General features: G+C 38.3%; 1 protein-coding gene across 2 annotated transcripts in view; it reads right to left on the minus strand.

Moving 5' to 3' along the window:
• Positions 1–4,608: 4,608 nt before the first annotated feature.
• The window catches only part of ERCC6 (ERCC excision repair 6, chromatin remodeling factor), a 51,143-nt gene continuing 34,272 nt past the window's right edge, over positions 4,609–21,479 (minus strand). For both annotated transcript variants that reach the window (XM_080401558.1, XM_080401557.1), the window contains exons 10-22: positions 20,912–21,082; positions 20,276–20,452; positions 18,846–18,962; positions 16,185–16,280; positions 14,124–14,342; positions 13,253–13,363; positions 12,706–12,825; positions 11,557–11,651; positions 9,681–9,826; positions 8,866–9,597; positions 8,031–8,232; positions 7,582–7,660; positions 4,609–7,137 (exon numbers count right to left, since the gene is read on the minus strand). In XM_080401558.1, the coding sequence (XP_080257684.1) occupies positions 6,709–7,137; positions 7,582–7,660; positions 8,031–8,232; positions 8,866–9,597; positions 9,681–9,826; positions 11,557–11,651; positions 12,706–12,825; positions 13,253–13,363; positions 14,124–14,342; positions 16,185–16,280; positions 18,846–18,962; positions 20,276–20,452; positions 20,912–21,082 (2,694 nt within the window). In that variant the 3' untranslated portion in view covers positions 4,609–6,708. The remainder of the gene's footprint in view (positions 7,138–7,581; positions 7,661–8,030; positions 8,233–8,865; positions 9,598–9,680; positions 9,827–11,556; positions 11,652–12,705; positions 12,826–13,252; positions 13,364–14,123; positions 14,343–16,184; positions 16,281–18,845; positions 18,963–20,275; positions 20,453–20,911; positions 21,083–21,479) is intronic.

A 21,479-nucleotide genomic window follows, 5' to 3' on the forward strand; every position in this document is an offset into this window, starting at 1 on the left:
GGGGGGAGCATGGGGTGTACACAAAAAAAACCCAACCAAAAAAGAACAAAACCTGGAGTACTCTGCTCCCTGAACACAGCAATTGTGCACTGCAGACTTCACTGCAGCTCTCGCAGGCAGGAAGCAAGAACATAGGGTATTTCACTCACTTCATAGCAGCTGTCTTAGACCCATTTGAAAAAGAAGAATGACCATTGCATGAAAGATGTCAGTCTTCTCTTTACTTTTAATGATAGCAGAGGCAGCAAAACCAGGATCACCAAGAGAAGTTAAGAATTAGTATGGAAAGCTTCATCTTCTAAGTCTCGGCTGAAGGAACAGGACTCTACCACATCAGCGATATTGTGTGAAGTGCGAGTGTTGACGTCACCCCAGAGCCTAGAATAGCAATCCCTTGAGGGCTGGGTAGATGGAGAGAGCCACTGAGTTAGTAACCGTATATTCAGCATTTAGCTTGAATGTTGGAACAGGGAAATTATAAATGGCCCTAAGTAGCAGAGTGTTTTTACCATATATCTAATATATAAATACCTCTCCCAGAGGAGATAAACTCCCAAGCGCAGACTTGCTGGCACATCCTGACTCTAAGGCATGTGCCCTACTCAAGCCCTTCAAAAACTGGACTCTCAGCAAGTGTTGTGGTAAACTACAGTTGCTGAATTAATGACTTAGACAGAAAGATGCCATATTAATTCTGTTTTTTCAACCAGGACTTCTTTGCTGTCATTTCCTGAAGCATTTCCAAAATACTTGAAATATTTCTTGCCCTCTCTGAAAAACTGCATCCATCAGATGGGGGAAACCAATGCAACAGGCAATGTAGCACCACATCCGAAGTCACTCGGAGGTTTGTATCAGGAGAATCCAGATCTCCCTGCTCCTAAAGGCCAAACAGGCAGATTACTCCACATTTTAAACCATCTCAGTGACTATGCTACCTAACTTAATTCCTTCCTAATTTTTCTTCATGGTTTAAGTAATTTCTTGGCCCATACATTGGGAGTAAGTTGAGTTTGGATAAAGCTGCTCTGGGGTCTCTTCACATGTAATGTTTTCATCACCTTTATTTATCATTTGAGAAAGCATAGCTACCACCAGCACAAGAGACACTGCATCATCCTTCCTTGCTGAACCACTGAGGTATGGCTGTTCCACACCTCCTCCCTCCAAGAGACAAAACTGCTTAAACTGTTATTACTAGATTTGACATAGGAATCACAGCAGTATGTAAAAAGAATGCAAGTCAGGTATTATTCTACCAATGTTATTATTAATCTACCCAGTTCCTTCTTTTAAAAATAAAATTATGTCGGAAAAAAGTGTCACCCATTTGGAAGACCATTAGTCAAGTTACTGTTTTCTCTAAGGCTGTTTTGTCAAATTGCTGAAATTAATACTCCCTGTGACAGCTTTCGCTGAAGGACACATCCTGTAGCAGTAACTTTCACATGGCTTTTTCTAGCTACACAGTGCCTGTATGGATATTGTTACTGAGAAAGTATGGCATATCATTATATGTGGAACTTTTTTTTTTTTTTTTTTTTTTTTTTTTAAAATAGATTTCAATGTGTAACATTTTAAAACCTACTGGAAAATTCCCTCCTTCCCCAGCGATGTTGTTAGGAGGATTCCTCCTAACTGCTCAGTAACTGCAGTATCTGCTCACTCTTAGCAAATGCAAAACATTCTCCTGCTGCGTAAGTTCCTTACATACTAGTGATGGGGCATTACCGGTCCTGGTAGTATTCGTTCATTACCAGGCTGAGTTAGTTGGTAGATGAGGAAAAAAAGCCCTGATTCAACTGCAAAGTCAAGTCATACATAACTTTATAACTGGAGAGTCAAGACAAAGGTTTCATTGGATGGCTACTAAAGTCATTGCCATCACCCATCTCCATGATTTTTGAAAAGCACATCTCAAACTGTATCTGGAGTTCAGCCAAAAATGGAGCCCCCAAGACCATTCTTTGTGAAAATCAACCAAAAACTTTGCAACAGGCTATGTATGCCTTTTCAGGAACACAACTCTTAATTGTCCTTTTCATATAGCAGTTTTCAATAAACACAGAGAAACTGGAGAAAGGCTAATGTTCTGTGGCTGTTTCAATCACTTAAGTGCAGCGTCCCAGATACACTGTTTGGCTCTGAAGATGGCTAGTATCAGAAGGCTAGGTCCTCGAGGAAGAGCATCAGCCCATCTATGTCAGCTGAGCTGCATTTACAACAGCTGAGGAACTAGAAAATTCTTAGTCCTAATGTCTCAGTAGCTCAAACAAGGGAATTGCTGCAGGATTTTATGAACAATAAAAATCCCATCAAGTCCTTTTGTAAGTTTTGTCCCTTCCATTGTAGCTTCTTGAAAGGCAGAGAATTGCACTACTAGAAGACAGTAAAATTTTTCCAAGTTTAGCAATCTTGGAATCAAAGGCAAAGTTGACCTTGTCACTTGAGTACAACTGTCTATAGGTGACTACCACTTGAAGCCAAAACTTAGATAAAAAGCCCAATTCTCTACAGATTTACTTGGGAGGATAACACTTACTAGCTGTAGTAGACTCAATTCTCCACATGGTGTAGCCCTTTGAGAAGAGGCTGAGCCACAGGATGAAGTTATGGATTTAAAAATACTCCTCTCCATTTTAAATCACCATTTCTATCAATCTATCCAATTCAGCATCTTGCTAATGTTTCTGAACAATAATGACCCACCACAAAAGAAAAGTAAAACACCTACAACCTTTAGCAGAATCTCTTTTCTCTGGGTCAGGATTTATTTTTTACACCAGAGATCAGTGGGTTTGCTACACAAGACTTAAGTGTTCACCAAAAGGATAAACACAGAACAAACACCTGGAGAAATGTAAAAGGAGGATGGGATGAGGGGAACGGGGGAACATCTAATAAACAAAGCAAGAGGTTTTTTACACACCCCCCCCCCCCCTTTACAAATATGGTTTGAAATGAGAAGGAACAATTCTAGTAAGTTTTAACTTCTCTCTTAAAATACCAGTGCAGCATGTTTTACCTGCGTACACAGTCCTCATGCCCACTTACAGAACAATCCACATTTTTGCTATTTGTCTGCTCAGCAGATAAATTTACACTGCCATGACATTTTTGAAGTAGCATGGTGCTTAGCTTTTAGCATCTTTAAATTAAAAAATAAAAAAAAGGTATATCATAAGGAACTACCAAAAATTTCTTTCCTGTAGAGATTATACTCACTGTTTCATGCTGCAAGGTCTTTCCTTAATAAGATGTCGTGATCTTTTTCCAACTTGATTCTTAAATTAACATCTGTATTTTGATCATTCTTTATCTCCTTTTTACTGAGGTAAGAAAATAAACGGTAAAACCACAAGTATTCCACATAAGTGATTTCTGGAGTCACACACAAATAAAGCACAACTACCAACTGCAGTATTGAACAGTAGGAAACTGAGAAGGCTAAAATACAAGCTTTTAGAAGTATTATGCATCTATAAGCTATTTAACTGTAAACGTATTTGACTATGTAGTATCATTAGGAATTGTTTCAGATATTCTTTGAAGATGTCAAAGGAATTTACACAGGTGTGGCAGACGGATGAGTGGACATTTGCCTTAAACATTTCTTGGTACAAAAAGACATGAACTTTGCCGACTCGGGCACATAGCAGGTGTTACAACCACAAGGACGAACGAGACACTGGTTTCCAGCCCTGCAGAGGCAGGTCGGAGATGGTGTTTTCTGCCCTCACATCCCCTGGTTTTGGTGCCTGTAAACAGCTAACTGCACATCTGCAAGGGTACTAGGCCATTGACCTTGGGGAGGGCCTCATCTGATGTGACCCCGAAACAGTCCCCCTGCGAACACCGAGCCTGTGCAGAACCAGACGCACCTACCTTTGCCTAGCATCACACCCACCACGCACATGCATGAAGTTTCTTGGAACCAGGCAGAGATTTTGGGACTTGGAACTGTATAAAAATGGTACCAACAGAAACTCAGGTGGGACCCCCCCACCCAACATACCCAGAGTGAAGAGGACCAATGGGATGCCGCTAGATCCATGGGTGGTGATACCGCTTTCCATAATTCCATAATCTTCCTTTCTCCCCCTACCCCCCTTCTTAGAAACCCATGGCATGGGACTTGCTTATCCAGTTAAGTAATTGCCATTGAGTTACTGTATCTACCCACATGCCATATTGTGTATTAATAAATCATAAAAGTGGTTGGCTGGTGTTGTTTCACATCATGATGGTCATTAGTCCCGAGGGCAGGGAGGTTGTCCTGAATAGCTCCTTTTGGGTTGCGACAAGTAAAGCTAAACAAACAAAAAACAAACAAAAAATGCTTTATGGAATAAAATTAGGATTATTCTGAAATAACTCTTCTACTTTAAAATGTATAGCAGCTATATTATATTCCAGAACAACTTTTATCTATAAATCAGCCTGCAGACCTTTAATCACACACTTTTGAGCTTAAATACTTAAAAATATTTTATGGAAATATACTTAAAGATAATGCAAATCATTTAGTCAGAGCCACACTATACAGGAAAAGATGGTTCTCCCACCCCATTCTTCCCCTCATCCCCAAAGAACACTTCTAGAACAGACTTTTAGTTTTGCTTTTTTAATAAGTCCATAAAAGCCAAAGAGCTTTAAAAAACACATGCAAGTCCATTTACATTATCAGATCAGCAGGAAGCTGCAAGCTTTTCTTAGTACAAGAACTATGTATTTAAGATTGGAAGTAGTAAATAAAGCAGGACACCAGAACTGACAGCTGAGGTGACAACAGCAGCTTTGCTTACAGCTGAATTCCTGGTTTGTTCTTGGGACATAGCGATGCATGGGGACACGACACTCAAAACCAATTAAAATTCCCTATAGCTTTGGAGAGAACAGCAAAATTAATTTTTTTTTTTTTTACTCTTCTACTGCTCCATTTTAAGTCATATCAAGACATACAGTTTTTGAAATGTTTTGTAATTGCAGTCTAAGTTCTTGGTTTCATCTCTCTCCTGAAAGACTAAGTGTCAGTGAATACAGATTGGATCAGAAAAGAGATGTCAGGAAAAGGTGCAACACTCCCATCTCCAAATGCCACGAGGAAAAGGAATTCTTGGACTGTCTGCCCTCAAACTCCAGTCTGTGAAAAGCCAAGTGAACCATTAGTGAAACAGTGAGGCACCAATTCCTGCAAATTTCCACAGATTGTTTAGCACTGAGCTAGATCAAGAGGAAAAGCCATTGGAATTATCTTAAAGACTTTTTTTAGGAGAACAAAGATACAGTTTATATTCTCGCTTCACCATTTATCTTTCAATATTTGTACTTCAACTCGAAATAAACAAGATACTTTCACACTGAACAAAGAATTAAAAGTAGCTCAGCTTTCCCCTTTCTCAATAGCTTAGGGACAGGAAGGACATTAGGCATATTTAACTGTTCCTAGTTTAAGCCATACAGTAATTTAATGCTGCTGCATGAACATGGTTTTCTTCTCAAAATCTATCCATTTCCCCCCCACACTTAAGATTTCCTTACGTAGCACACTAATACCCTGAAGACAGACCCAATGGAGTACTCTGGTTTGCTACAAATAATCCAATCCTTCATTCCTTGGAAGAAAATGGGTATTTGAGCTTGTCTGACTGACAGGAAGAATGACATTTTCCCTGTCCACAGAATAGGTATGAACTGTAACTTCCGTATATGCTCTAATTATGTCTCTGGCCTAAAGCGATTACGGTTAGTAAAATACAATGAAACCATTCCCCCTCTGACCAACTAACACCTCAGTCTTTGTCAAGGTTTAAAATTTTAAGTGGTAACTGGAAATTTTTTTACGTAAATTACAGTGAGACACATGAATTGACATAATGGGATTTCAATTACCTGTCCACAACCTGTGTCAAACATAACAGTTACTTTCACCTCAGTGGTAAAAAATACGCCAAGAAATGTACCGAGCAACTGCCAGTGATGTATGGAACTATAACCAAATTGACGATTATGGTGTAAATCAGTTTTCCATAATTATTAACTGTCAGTTATCTCAATGTCCTACCAGATTTTCCATTTTTTGTGATTAAACCTCCATGGCAGTAGAATTATTTCTAAAGTCAGTTAGCGATTTAAGTTACATAGCATATTGCTAGATGCTGGCAACAATGAAGGCATCAACATTAAACCAAAATTCTCGCTACTGATGTAAGCGTCATATAATGATTTTGATGCACTTGTTGGCAGAAGTGAATCTCTCATGCTGACCACTATAATCTCTATTTTTTGCTGGTACACTGTGTACCCCATGACCGTTCAAGTAACATACAGAAAACTGAGGAAGACGTTCTTGGAATTTCACAGAAATCAAATAAAAGTCTTACAACCCATGGCAACATCCATGGTTCTTATTGCAATAAAAAGTTGGTATATACTCTTCATCCTGTTCATACTAAGATTTCTTCTAAAGAAAAGGTGCTGATACTTTGTATTGTTTCATCTATGAGGTAGATGGCACTTTCATATAAATAGTGTAAATCAGAAATTAAGTTAGCTCTAAGCCTGCAACAAGTGTTGGGACACCGACTGTTCAAGTCAATTATTAAATCATTAGTATGAAATTATTCCTCATTTTAAAAGACAAACACCAAGTCTTTGAAAGGAGAGTGGTGGCTGAATGCACAGACAAGTGCCTTCCCTTGGCAAAGCTCAGCGGAATTCTGGCTTTAGCCTCCAGACACCTTCACCATTCGGGCTCCTATGGAAGGTGCAGAGATTGCGGAGAAGTTCTCTAAAGGTGCAGGACTGTGCTGCAGGCAGCTTAGACTCAAATTCTTGCAGTAGTTCCTGAGTGCTAGCCTCGCCATCCACTCGGGCCTGGAATGCTATGAAGTTACGCATATTCACGAGCAGTTCACCACCTTCTGTTGAACTCAGGGCTGGGGTGGGTGCTTGCTGATGATTCTCATCTCCCTCATTCCCCGTGGGTTGTGGTAAAATAAAGTGGTTTCTTGCCCTCATCTTAGCTAGTAAAGATGAAGAATCTAGTGCACTGGATGATGGTCTTCCAGAATTTCCATCAAAGTACCCATTGGAAGTACAGTTCTTTATGTTTTCGTTCTTTATTGTATCTGCATCCTGCAAATAAACATACAATGGAGAAAGCTGGATATTGAGATCCACAGAGTCTGTTTTAAAAAAAATAATATCTGCCTGCTGTTTTGACTTAAATAACAAACATGAACACTCAGAAGCTTGTCGTCTGAAACACAATAAAGAGATAATATGTTCTAGTTTCAACTTTAGAACTGAGCAAGCAGAAGAAAAGCATTGCTGGTCTTGAGAGGCAACCCGATCATGTGGCAATTTCTGACTGCTGTATCTAAATCAAACTTCAGCAAGATGCTGTATTAAAACATGAAATATCAAATTCATGGGCGACTAAAATTTCTAGAATTATACATAATCATACAACAAATGGGTATGAACATCTACAGTATAAATCATATTTGTTGCATAAATTTAAGCATTTCACATATATTAGCTATTAAAAAAAGATAAACGTTAGCTTGTGTTTCTTACCTTGCTCTTCTTTGCAGGTGATGCACAAGTGGGATGTGAAGAAAGCATCAAGGTGCTTCTTTTTTGACCAAACCGACTCCTAAAAACCCACAAAAGAATTAACTCCGTAAAACATCCGTCTCAAAATGATTAGGATAGTTTTGCCAAAGACACTGACTGGGTTTGCGCTTTAGGGTTCTCAAGAGCCCTCTGCCAAACTCTCTCTCCTCAGCTGTGCAACAATAATGCTTTCTTTGTACTTCAGAATGGACTTCCTAGGCTTGTAATATGCCTTCATGTCTTTATTAAATAAAACCCATAAAACTCCACTTTGATACATGTGACTGCAACTACCAAGTGCCAAAAAAAAAAAAAACCCACAAAAAAAACAAACCAAAAAAAAAGATAAATCCATAGCATCCTAAGGAACCCTTCTATTTTTGGAAAAGCAGTGTGAGAATTGAACTTACTTTATTCCTGATGGTGCACCTGAAAGACCACTCATGCCTGTCCAGGTTGGCACACCAGAAGTAGCTCCTAAACATCGCTGTCGAGAGACTTTTAAGGCTCTTAAGGCATCCTGAGCCACTCTGTCTGCTTCTGCTTCCACCAGCACATGGTCTGCACTGGAAGCTTCCATAATGACATCGTGCTTCATAACACTGTGTACTCCTAAAACCCAGAAGATACAAGAAAAGGTGAAGCAGGACATCTGATAATTTACATGGTTATCTGTAAAACTAAATATTCACCATTTAAGTGAATGCCTCAATCACATTTTTACTTTTGCAGGTTGATTATATTCAGCACTTCAGTACAGTTATTTCTAATAAGCGAACACCCTTCAATCAGTTAGGCAATCCCTTCTACCAGTTAGGCAACCAATTTGACAGCAAACCACCTCTGCTGTGCTGATGAGGTCATTACTCACAACAGACTTGACAATTATGTGGGTAAACTGATAATTTCTATCGTTGTGGACAGGACAGAAGCGAAACGCTTGTGCAAATGAAGGCTGGTTATGTCTTTATTTCCAGAAGAAACACTGCATTACCTCTACATCCAGAAGTGTTTCTGGAATGCTGTAGATCTCTGACGTGTGTGCCAAAGTAATTAGCACATTCATAACTGGAGGATTTCAATGATGAGTATTTTAATGTTTCACTACAGTAACAGAACAGGTAAACCCCGTTTTTTATTGTAGCTCTAACCATTACAGTACCAGAACTGCTCTTTAGTCACTTGCATCTTACATACCTCTCTAAGAACTGTGTCACTGTTGAGCAGCCAAATAACAAGGGTTACCTGATTTTTTGAAAAGTTTCTCCAACACGTAATCATCATTTTTCTTTGAGTCTTCCTCCGTCGCCTCACTGTTCTCCCTTCTGTACTGCTTTTGTTTTACTAGATGAGGAATACGCTCTCCTTCAAATTTGGCATCTTTGTGATGTTTCTTCTTAGACTTATCTTTGTGCCTTTCATGTGACAGCATACCCACCCTGTGCTTTGTTTTCGAGGTACATTTATGATGATTATTATCCAATTGCCCATCTTCAGGTTTAGCAACATGCTTTTCTGGAGATCCAACTGCACCACATATAAGGCTAAAATCTCCCCTGTTATTTGCATTAGCTGTTCCATGTACTTCATCAGCCACCACGGCATTCAGACATTTGGCATTCTCTGAAGACCCTGCATCACCTCGCAATGACCGGGACATAGATTTGTCAGCTCTTTCCAAGCTTTCCTCCTTGCTTCCATTCAATGAATTTATATTAGTAGCAGCTTGTGCATTATCTTTTGCATAGCTATTTTGGTCAAAGGCTTCCAAATTTCCTTTGGTGTCCTCACTTGCCTCTATTGCTTTAGAAGAAGAACTTGTCATGTAGGTGGTTGAGTAGGAATTGGATGGCTTGCTGTACTTTGGTGAGCTGCTTTCCATAAGATGGAGATCACCTTTAGAAGTGTCATTATCAGGTTGCTTTTCAAGTTTCCGTTTCAATTGGTGTTTTGGGACTTGAACATCTGAACCAGTACCTGAGGGATGAATTAAATTAGTGTCCATTTATCAAACATTTAAAACATTTTCTCTTTTAAACAAATAGAAAAAAAATATGTACCTGCAAAAATTGCACTTGTTTCTGTCCCCTGAGACACATCTGGACTGCTCAGTGTAAAAAGTTCATAAAGGTCATTGGATTTGAAAAAGCGTCTCTGCTTAGGGTCTTTCAGCACTCTGTTTGTTAAAAACTGTTTGAAGATTTGTCTAAAAAAGAAAAAAAAAAGAAAAAAAAAAAAAGAGTACTTTGTGCATGAAACAATGTCTAGCTATGTTTAAGTACTGAATACAGTACTTAAACAGAAAACTGTGTAAGCACAAACGTTACCCTGCAGAACAATTAAGCAGTGGAAAGATTATGTTAGTTTCCAAAAAGCAATCTTGAGTTAGTAACTTTCAAACAACCCTTTAAATTGTTAAACACAGGGATTTATTGTTTTGCAACAACCCTATAACACAACAGGTAACCACCATCCTGAAATGTCCTATGAGACATCCCTTAACTAAGCAATAAATAACTTCACAGCTAGATTTTTTTTTTTGTCCATTGAAGTTGAAAAGCATGCATATATTACAATAAAACTATCAGAAAGCTCCTGAAAGAAAAACAAGAACTTGTTAAAATGATAACATTTTAATGGCTTGATTGGTTGGAGGAATCAAAAGCAGCAGAGTAGCTCAGTCTGATGGCGATGCCTGGATGACAACCACTGAAAAGGGACATCAGACTTGTGGTTGAGAGGGAGGGGAAAAAAGTTCCCATCTAGAGGACTGAAAGGAATAAATCTAGGGGAGAACTAAGCTGCAAAAAGTCTTCTAGTATTGGTAAATCTACTTCTATGCCATGTTTGTACCACACAGCTTTTGATTGTGAGATCTAGGCAGTATTTCCCTGTACAAAAAATACATCCCTAAATAAAGCTGGAAATTAGTTCACAAGTTTTTTATGATGGTTTTGGCTCTGCTGGCATTAAGCGGGGAAACTATTTTTAAATCCAACTGGCAAAAACTAAGTTCAAACATAGGTGCCAGTTACTGTAGTGCACCCATTAGAAGACTATAAAGTTTTTAAGAATTAACTGAGCTTCATATCTTCCTGCAAGCATGATCACATATTTGCAGGGAAGAACACACATGCAAAGGGAAAAGACAACTTGTTTAAAGTTCAGGGCTCATTGCACTGTTCTGGAAATAAATTACTATCTGATGCTGTCAGAAGAGCCCACTTCCTTGATGTGGTCAGCGTTGTTCAAACAGAAGTATGCCAGGACACAAGCCAACCAACAGTGGATGCTTTGTGTCCATGAGGTAAAGCAGATTAAAAAAGGCATTCAATAAGTGTGGGTATTTCATTATTTAGAGATTTTCGTTCATCTGCGTCCAGTTCTAAGGAGTAATGCCTAGACAGAGGATCACCATGTATATTCATTTGGAATTCACAAATAAATAATGTTAATGTAACTGGTGGTTCTTGGGTTTTAATTCTCTTACTTTGGAATAAAATCACATTGGGTGTACAGAGTAGTAAATGGATGTACGTACCACATTCATCTTTCTATATCCTAAGGACAGGATAAAGAACTTGTTGATTTCAATTTGCAGACTTGCTGAGTCTCATGTTCTGAGTAAGGGGCTCATTTTTTCCTGTCTATGCCTTATACTCTGTTATTTCCAGTGAATTCTGGATGAGCTGGACACAGCTGCTGGAACAGATTGAGGAGGCAGCAGCACAGCCTTGCAGCTGGGAGTCTAATATTAGAAGAAGGACCATTTCTCAGCAGATATTGTAAAGAGTTTTCCATGCCCATCATGACCAGGGTTGGAGGTTAGAAGCCATGGGTGCACATGCACAGGAATGCCAGAGTTACACCACCTCAGATTCACTATAAGCATTTTCTTGAGCATACAGCTGTATCCAAGAAATTGTTCTGACTGACCTGTGGTATATCTTCTCTTCAATAGTACCTGCAGTGAGAAGCCTATACACAGTCACCTGTTTCTTTTGGCCTATTCTCCAAGCACGTTCCCTAGCCTGGAACACAAAAGGTTTGGTTACCAGATATTAGCATCAGACATATGTTTGACAGAGAGCTATTGATACCACTTCTTCATACCTAGTTTGGACATTTAAGAAACAGTTCAAGAAGTCACATAGCTGTGGTATTTCTACAGCATTAGGACAATTAACTTGGCAGAAGAGGAAAACAATTTAGAAAGCTTACATATGTAAAAAGCCAAGTCTCTAATTGTACAAGACATCTATGCAAAAAAATCTCAGAAAATAGATTATATTAAAATTAGAACAAGTAGGATATGTACTTCATATACTTATTCCAAAAGGGATTTATTTCACAATAGAGCTTTAATATACATATTTACATTGAACTTTTCTTTTTCTCAGCTGAAAGCTTTCCTACAAACATCTTGAACCGATCGCTAAAATGAACCACTCTTGGTCAGACTACACAGTTGCAGATGTCAGAGCTATGTAGGATTTCCATAAAAAATAGTTCTTTCCTCTCAAACATGTAAGCCTCATATACTGTTAAGAGATCTGATATAACCACAGTTGCATCACACCATCAGATACAGAACAACTTCTTTAAGGTATTGGCTTAACAGCTTCTAAGGGCGTAGTGACATATCATTATTTAGAGACAAAGCCAATTTAAGCAACGCTTGTTCTCCTTTTCTTAACCAGCACTGCCACCATGAACAGCCATGCTTAATCAAGAGCTGGCACAGCTGTACTCTCTCTTCAGAAACATCTAGTTTGTTTATTTATTTAAAAAACCCAGGCAGTTTCAACTGTTTCTTTGGCTGCACTCTAAACAGACTATATGAATTGACAATATTGAAGTGGTAAGGTATAACAGCATAAAGAGGATGTGGTGGGAACCACTTAAATTGGTTTTGCCACAAGAGTAATCATAATGTGAACTGCACCCTAAGCGACCATTGCTGGGAGCAGCAACTTAGGGAAGAACAACATAGTGCTTTAATACTATTTGAGGAGATAAATGTCATTCTGTCTTCAGTTTTATTTCAACTTAGCTGGTAAATGGAATGCAATGAGCCAAACTCACCTGTGTGTCTGTACTGGGATTCCAGTCAGGATCATAAATAATAACCCGGTCAGCACCAGTCAAGTTAACTCCAATGCCACCAACACGAGTCGTTAGAAGAAAAATAAATATGGATTTGTCCTATAACACAAGAGAGACTTTACTAAAGCAAGAATTAACAAAGTACAAGATAATTTTTGTTTCCTGAATTCTTTTATCAGCATTATTTGCAAAGGTGCAAAGCAAGCCAAGAGAAGCAACATATTTCCTTGTTTGCCTAATATCTCTTCTGACAAATAAAAGTAGTTTGATCTAAATCCCATTTACTATTGTCCAATAAAATTTCTATTTTCCCTCTTTTCAACGGCATTTTTCTTAGCAGAAAACCCAACTTCGGTGTGAAATGAGCGATGACTTTTTCACTACCCTCTCACAAAGAAAGTGGGTTCATTTGACTGACCTCCCCAGTCTTGTGTCTCAAACCTGAAGTAGTCTATTTAAAAACAGCCCAAAGAGGAATGAACCATACTCACTAATAGGCATTAGTGTGTGGGATGCAACATCTCACCTCATTATATCTTGTTATAAGGGGCTGTCTGGAAGCTATCGTTGTGGTGCCATCCATCCTGAGGTAGGAATAATTTCTGCTTCTCACAAAGATTTCAAGTATCTGCAGCATCTGTTGTGATGGAAAAAAATTAATGAAATCCAGACATAAAGACTGAGCAACTGTCTGATCAAGTCATAAGAATTTCTGGTACTGACTGCAGTGCCAATCAAACAAACAAGGTAACAACCAAAACCAACTGAATCTTAAATGAGCAGAAAATTCATTAACTTATGTAATTGGAGGAAAAGAAGAAAGTAGTTCTTTCACTGCTGAACATGAGTGGAATGTTTCTGCTTGGTTTGAGAAGCCCAGAGCCATGGTCTCAAGACAATGAACAGGGTAAATGCTGCAGCATATGAAAGGAATCCACAGAAGCAAGACAAAATGGTGAATACATAGGGAAAACAAACGAAGGTCACTGTCCGTGCTACTGGCCCAAAGCACGCAATTCTGAGGATTAGACGTGCACATGCACTAAACACAGCAAGCACACTGACTACTAATTCTATCCTGAAACCACACAGCAGGGACAATGAATACATCACCACTGCTTCAGCCTGGTATTAACATGGGTACAACTGATATAAACTTTGATGCATCATATTGAATCTGGACAGCGCCACAACACTATCATTCTTACTGAGCTTTGGAACTGGTCTCCAATTATTCCAAAGACAGTAGTCATTTTGGATTTTTTTTCCAAAAGATGTTAATTTTCTGAGAATGACACTACAAAAGGTGGCTCTAATTACAAGTGTTGTTGGGACACACAAAGGCACTTTTGTAGTTTTAGTAGCAACTAAAATTAAAAACAATCTGATCATCTTACCTGTCTTGACTGAGTGAAAAACAATACTCTGTGACCTTGCTTGTGCCATATTTTCAGCAAGGATTCTACCACTATCATTTTTCCAGAACGTTTCCAATATCCAAATTGATCTGCTTCCTCCTCTTCAGTATCTTGTACACCCTTACAAATGCAAGGGCCACCAGAGAAGAGGTCAGGGTGGTTGCAAATCTTTCTCAAAGCTACTAGTCCTGTGAAAATCTAAAGAATACAGGAGAAAAATACTTTTATTTTCTTGACAAATACTTGTATCTATTTTTCTCAACCACAACCCATATAATCAGCAGTGGATTAATACAGTCATCATCAAGAAGTCTGGTTTTAATAGTGATTTGCTATTTAGAGAAGCCAATGGACACCAGTATTCGTTTCACGGGAAGTTTTCAGAAAAATTAGTACAAGAGAAGGTCAATGAAATTTTATGTTCTTGTGAGCCTATTCTGGTGATGATGTTAAGAGAATTCTACAACGATTTCCACATTAGCAAAAGCAGTCCCTAGCTGTAACTCAAAGTCAAATTTTTCCTACCCAAAAGGAAAAATTACACCAAGCTTGTTACTTGAAATTACCGTGTCCTTCCTGCGAATCCCCACCATGTTAGCAGGTAACTTAAGCCAGACTTTGATGACAGCAAGTATACCTACCAGAATGCATGGTAACAAAGAACAGATGGAGTAAACATATTTGAACAAATATATGAAGCTGAAAATTGCCACTTTTGATGCCACATTTGAAGGGTTCTGTTCAGTTATTCATTCAATAATATTACAAGTGTTATTTATTCTTCTGATATAATAGGCACTCATAAAAATGAACTAGCTTGAAGCAGCAAATCCCTCAGTCTTCTATCACTACAAGTTGGATGAACATACACATAATTTACGGTTTGTTTGTACAATGGGGTTTTTGTTTTTCAGCTGGGATCCACTGCTGTCATCGCAAAACATCTAATAAAAGCACTCACATTTACCATTCAAAACTTTCAAAACTCTAGCAAACATGATAGCCCATTCTGTAACATCTTGTAGAAGTTCCTGCAGATAGGCTTGTACAAGCCCTCTCTTGAAGATCAAGCTACTTAAAATAACTTTCATCGAGATAATTAAAAGGGACAGACAACTGAAAAAACTCGGCCAGTATACCTTCGTGAGATACAGAAAAATAAAAAAGTCAAAACAGTGATAAGGTCAACATCCACTTTGCTATATACATGGCTGTACTGATCATACAACTAGCTGGAGCCATTGGGGGTGAGGGGAGAAGGGATTTCACAGTTCACAAGACAAGGAAATGTGGTAGATCACTTATAATAACTAAGACATATTACTTTTCCTCTTATAAACAATAGATCTGTATCCTGGAGCTAAAAAGGGGAGTGAAAAATGTCCACTGCATGCATACAAAAGTCAAATGGACCAAACGTGTGCAATGTAGGAGTCACAGGGAATAGCAGGCTTTTTACACAGGCAACAACAGGCATTTGAAACTGTACTTCAGTTACCACTGTCATCCCAGCCACAGCAATTTCAACACTTAGGTTGTGAGGCTGGAGGCAAAAGATGTTGAAGTGACCAGCAAGACACTAACAAATATGCTTGCTATTTGCTCTGCTGTATGTTAAGACTCTGTGAAATCATCAGCTGTTGCAACATGAAGTTATCATACCTGAACTGTAGTCTCAGGAGAAATTATTCTTCCTTTGCTTCACTTTTTCCAATTGGTTAAAAGCATGCATAAAGTTACCTACAGCACGTCATCCACATTTTTGGCTCCCAAGATCTGTAATTTGCTCCCAAGATCACAAACATGTTGCAAAGCCCGTTCCATTCCTATTTTTATCTGGTCATGCCGCTACATATGAATCACTAACTACATATTCCATGAAACATTTCTGAGAAAAAAAAGAGCAGACATCCACAAAAGCAGAACTGAGCTGAGTGTGTGTGCTTCCCTTTCTGCTCAGAATGCAGCTAGAAGAACGCAAAGGTCAGTCCATGACTTTATCCATCAAACTACCTGTCATTAACCTTAATTAATGCCAACCTGCATGTCTCCATTGAGAATCTGGTAAACTTCTTTAGAGTTGATGAAATTTTGATAGACTTGACGCTGCTCATCCGTCAAACGGCAGAAGAGGACCTACCAAAACAAACAAATGAACCACTCAAGCCCAACCTGTAAACGCCAAATAGAGTGAATTTTGAAGTTTTACGATGTGCTACCATGAAGTTTTAAAGATGTCTGACACACTAAAATGCTGAAAAGATACAGGGCAGAAATTGTTAGAATTAAAAAAACCTGAAGAGTTTTTAGAGAATGAATATAATCATGTAAGATGGGTTTCCTGAGTTTTTCTGTGCCCTTTCCCAGTTATTTTTTCCCCTCAAATTGCTTTCATTTTGGAAGCACTGCCATTTTCCAGTTTTAATGATGCAACTATGCAATGTCAGCATTGTCTCAAAGCTATGTTTACAGGAAATACTTCCCACTGTGTCTTTCATATCCCTCACAAGTTGCAAGTTCTTACTACCTCATGGGAAGGTTAGCACATGTAATCTGTTCTGTCATCAGACTTTCAGTGTGAGCATATAATGATTTTTCAGGTGGTATGATGGGCTAAAATGGAACAAAATCACTTCCTCACATTCTGCAAGGCACCCAACTATGCTGTAAGTCAAATTTATGTAGTGTCCTATGACTGAAAGAACAAAAATCAATTTGTTTAATCTGTTTATGATCGCACTCTTTAGAGCAAGTATCCCAGACTCTAAAAAGTATATAGAAATTCAAAATTTTATTAAGAAGAGATCATTAGACTGCACAGCAGAAACTGAGTATGGCCTATTCATTTATAACGTACTTTTCAGCACTGTCTTACAGACTAGCATGTCTACGTCTCTTTTAGAGGGAGAAGAGAGGAAAGAAAACATTGAAGAGAGGACAAGAAAACCTGAAGCACTGAAACCCGAATGGCAGAAGAATCTAATAATTCCTACAAGTGAGTATTTGTAGGAAGTTTGTCATCTACCTAGACTTATGCAAAGCGTCTGAAACTGTCCTGCACAAAATCCTTGTCTCTAAACTGGAGAGACATGGATTTGACAGACAGACTACTCACTGGATAAGGAATTGGCTGGATGGTCACACTCAAAGAGTTGCAGTCAACAGCCCGATGACCAAGTGGAGACCAGTGATAAGTAGTGTTCCTCAGGGGTCGGTACTGGGACCATTGCTGTTTGACATCTTTGCTGGTGACATGGACACTGGGATTGAGCACACCCTCAGCAAGTCTGCCAACAACATCAAGCTGTGTGGTGTGGCTGACATGCTGAAGGGAAAGGATGCCATCCAGAGAGACCTTGGCAGGCATGAGAGGTGGGACCATGCAAACCTCATGAAGTTCAACAAGGCCAAGGCCAGGGTCCTGCACATGGGTCGGGGCAATCTCAAGCACAAATACAGGTCGGGTGGAGAATGGATTGAGAGCAGCCCTGAGGATAAGGACTTAGGGGAGCTGGTTGAAGAAAAGCTCATGATGGTCTAGCAATGTGTGCTTGCAGCCCAGAAAGCCAACTATACCCAAAAGAATGACCAGTAGGTTGAGGGAGGTGATTCTGCTCCTCTATTCTGCTCTCGTGAGACCCCTCCCAGAGTACTGTGTTCAGCTCTAGGGCCTGCAACATGGATCTGTTGGACTGGGTCCAGAGGAGGGCCACGGAAATGATCAGAGGGCTGGAGATGCCCTCCTACGAAGACAGGCTGAGAGAGTTGGAGTTTTTCAGCCTGGAGGAGTTCTCCATGGAGACCTTATTGCAGCCTTCCGGCACCTAAAGGGGGGTACAGGAAACTGGAAAGGGACTTTTTACAAGGGCATGGAGTGTCAGGACAAGGGGGAATGGCTTTAAACTGAAAGAGGAAAGATTTACATTAGATATTATAAATAAATTCTTTACTGTGAGGGTGGTGAGACACTGGCACAGGTTGCCCAGAGAAGCTGTGTATGTGCCATCCCTGGAAGTGTTTAAGGCCAGGTGGGATGTAGCTTTGAGCAACCTGGTCTAGTGGAAGGTGCCCCTGCCCATGGCATGGGGGTTGGACCTAGATGATCTTTAAGGTCATATCCAACACAAACCATTCTATGAAAATATTTTTTAAACAACTGAAATTGTCTTAGAATCAATCTCCTCTACTTTGAATCAACATGCTTCCTAAATAATACCCCACCTCTTTGTAGAGCAAATAATTTTTAGATCAAAGGCTAATATTTTGGAAATTTATTAGAATGTGCAGGCCAGCTAGCCTGCAACATGAACAACTGCCATCAAGTATTTCTCTACTATTTGCTGCCCAAATTAACCTTTTAACAGCAGGAAACACATTAAAGTGTCCAAGAGATACAGCATAGGAAACCCGCCACAGACAACTCATTTGCATGCACCTGTGACCTAGGACAGTGTTAAGCAGACCTGACTACACTTCATGTATACTTTGTGTTTTAGATGAGTGTACTTGTACAGACTCTGCAAAACTATGACCATTTAATACTTAGAACACAGGTGAAAAGCACATGCAATTTGAAAGCTCTACATCTTTTGTTTAAACAGTATTTAATCTGCTATTAGCACAAATTATTTCCAAATGTCCATGAAAGACCAGATTTTGTGGAGGGAGAGGGCTCAGATCTAATACTAAAGATAAGCAAACCTGTTCATTTTTATCTGGAAGTGAAAGGCTCATTTTTACATCAGCTTTCATTCTTCGCAGCAAGTAGGGGTTTATGGTGTCCCGTAACACACAGGCACATTTGTATGCAGTTTTAACCTGAAAAATGAAGAAAAAGCAAAAGTTGTGTTTTGGTTCTTGATATTAATTTTATCAACAAGCAAAATTCCATAATTAGTAATAGGAAAATCCTAATAAAATGAGATTGTTTATGATTTATGTGGATGTACAACTACATATTCAACACAAACATGAACTGCAATAAAATTCATGTTAGTAACAATCACATTGAATAAGTAAGCGTTCCTCAGATGCCACTAATTTATCTTTCCTAATTTAGTGGACTTTAAAAGAGACCAGAAATGAAATGTCTTCTAGAAACCAATCCAAGAATTGAGTATAAACTTGCACAGAACCAAAACCTCATGAAAAATTGCTAATACATATACTGAAGATCAACAAAGAAGCCTGCAGCAATGGTGGTTACTAGACAATAAGTGAAGATTAGTGCTCACTTGAGACTATTAAAAAAAAAAAAATCAGTACAAGAAAATCCCCATGATCACAGAAACTAAAGGTCACTCTGGCCTTAAATGGAGCATATGGTTCTATAATGGGTAATGGATGTGTGAGATGGGTATTAACTGTACATAATGGCTAAAAATACCTTCATTTCTCTTAAAGTAAAACAAAGAATATAATAAATTATTGATATGTAAAAAACAAATTGGATGTCCAATTTAGTAAATTAGGAAGCTTTAGACAAGAGAAGTACTTTAAAAGAAAATAAAACTTTAGAAATTATGTGTGCAAAACACCACAAAGAATATTTAAAAGGATATAAGTTTATTAGCATTTATATGAAACTTAGTCTGCAGATTATTATGCAGACAATTTATTTATCAGCTAATTAAAAAAATGTTTAAAGGCATAAATACTGACAACCACAACGACAAAGACTAATAGAAATACTTATTCAAAATAATTTTCCAAAGAATTTTTGCTTTCAAAATTAAGTAGTTTATTTACTTTCAGACTTCCAATACCTATTTCAGCTCTCTGTTGCATAATTTGCCAACGCTTGATATCAAACAGCAAAGTTCTACTTAAATACATCGAAATACAAGATCAGTCACCTCCCACTCCAATTTGCTTTATCTTTATATAAAATACTTCTAATGATTTAAACTTCAGGGCTTTTGACAAGAAAAACTTGTATAAGCTATATCCCTGTATAAATGAAATGGTCTCATTTAGTTGAGCAGTTCTTTTCATACACACAGAGCAGTAAAACACATGTGCCACTCTCTTTTGAGTTAGTTATAACATCCAGTAGTATGTGTATTTAAAAGTGAGTTTAAAAACAACCTAACAGTTTCCTTCAAGCAAGGTGATATTTTTGATGCGTTTACCTGGACAGGAGAGGCATTGGCATATCCTCCCATGGTTATTGGAACAGAAAATTGCTCCATGAATACAGGTAGTGTTCCCAGTTTCCCTGGGAATATAAAGTCAAAGAGGGACCAAAGCTCCTTTAGGTTATTTTGCATAGGGGAGCCAGACAAGATAATTCGATGGGGTGTGCGGAACTATTAATTAAAAACAAAACAAAAAGAAAGTTATTTTCATGGTTCATGGTTTAACCTCCCTCCTGTCTCACAGGATATTCAGTATCACCATCAACTAATTTTCATTTTAAAATATGTGGCCTCATATTCCTGAAATAAACAGCCTTCTACAATATATTGTCCATGAACTGTTAGCAGAAAATGAATACCAGCAATCTGACACAATTTATCCCTGACAGTAAATTACTAGACAATTTAAATTGTCTGATTTTTTTTCTCTATCATACTTCTGTAACTTTACTGATGTAAACTCAATAAATATGTTAAGTAAATTAAAAGTCAAATACAGACCATTCTGATTTATGCTTTTATTCTTTACTAATGGTCAAACGTGTATCTTTATGATAAATACAGGCTATTAGATTATGGAACCTCCCCCCAGAGCGCTTAAAATCTTTCATTTATTTTTTTATAAAGTACCTGCTTGCATACAAGTGTAACTGCAGCGTTTGGATTTCGGATTTTGTGACCCTCATCCAGAATCACATAATGCCAGTCATAGCTGTGGATGTTATCCCGCATCAGTCGAATGTATGAATAAGATGTAATTAAAATTCCATGGCATGAAGCAATTTCATGAATTAGTTTCACCTAAAAGCAAAAAGTGCACATTGTCAGTAATAGTGAGACAGAAAACTCAGACCTACTGAACTACAGGTTTACAGTCCAATATATACAGAAAAAGTTTTGAAAAAGCACATAATTTACTTTGCAAAATAAAAAAGTATAGGCAAGATTTTAATTATATGATTCTTAGCTCATCTGTAAAAGAATGAAGCACTTGACTACTGAGTTATAACAGATCAGAAATCGACCAGAAGGAAACAGTGTTTTTGTGTGTGGGGTGTTGTTTTTCTTTCTTTCTTTTTAAAGGCAATCTCTGAAAGAACAAACAAATTTGATTAAAAAAACTGGTTTCTTCAAGTTCTTCTATATTCACCTCACAAACCTAGCTTTATGTACTGCATGCAAGATCTAGAATGTTAGA

The sequence above is a fragment of the Falco punctatus genome (genome assembly GCF_963210335.1).
Source record: "Falco punctatus genome assembly, chromosome: 9".
NCBI lineage: Eukaryota > Metazoa > Chordata > Aves > Falconiformes > Falconidae > Falco > Falco punctatus.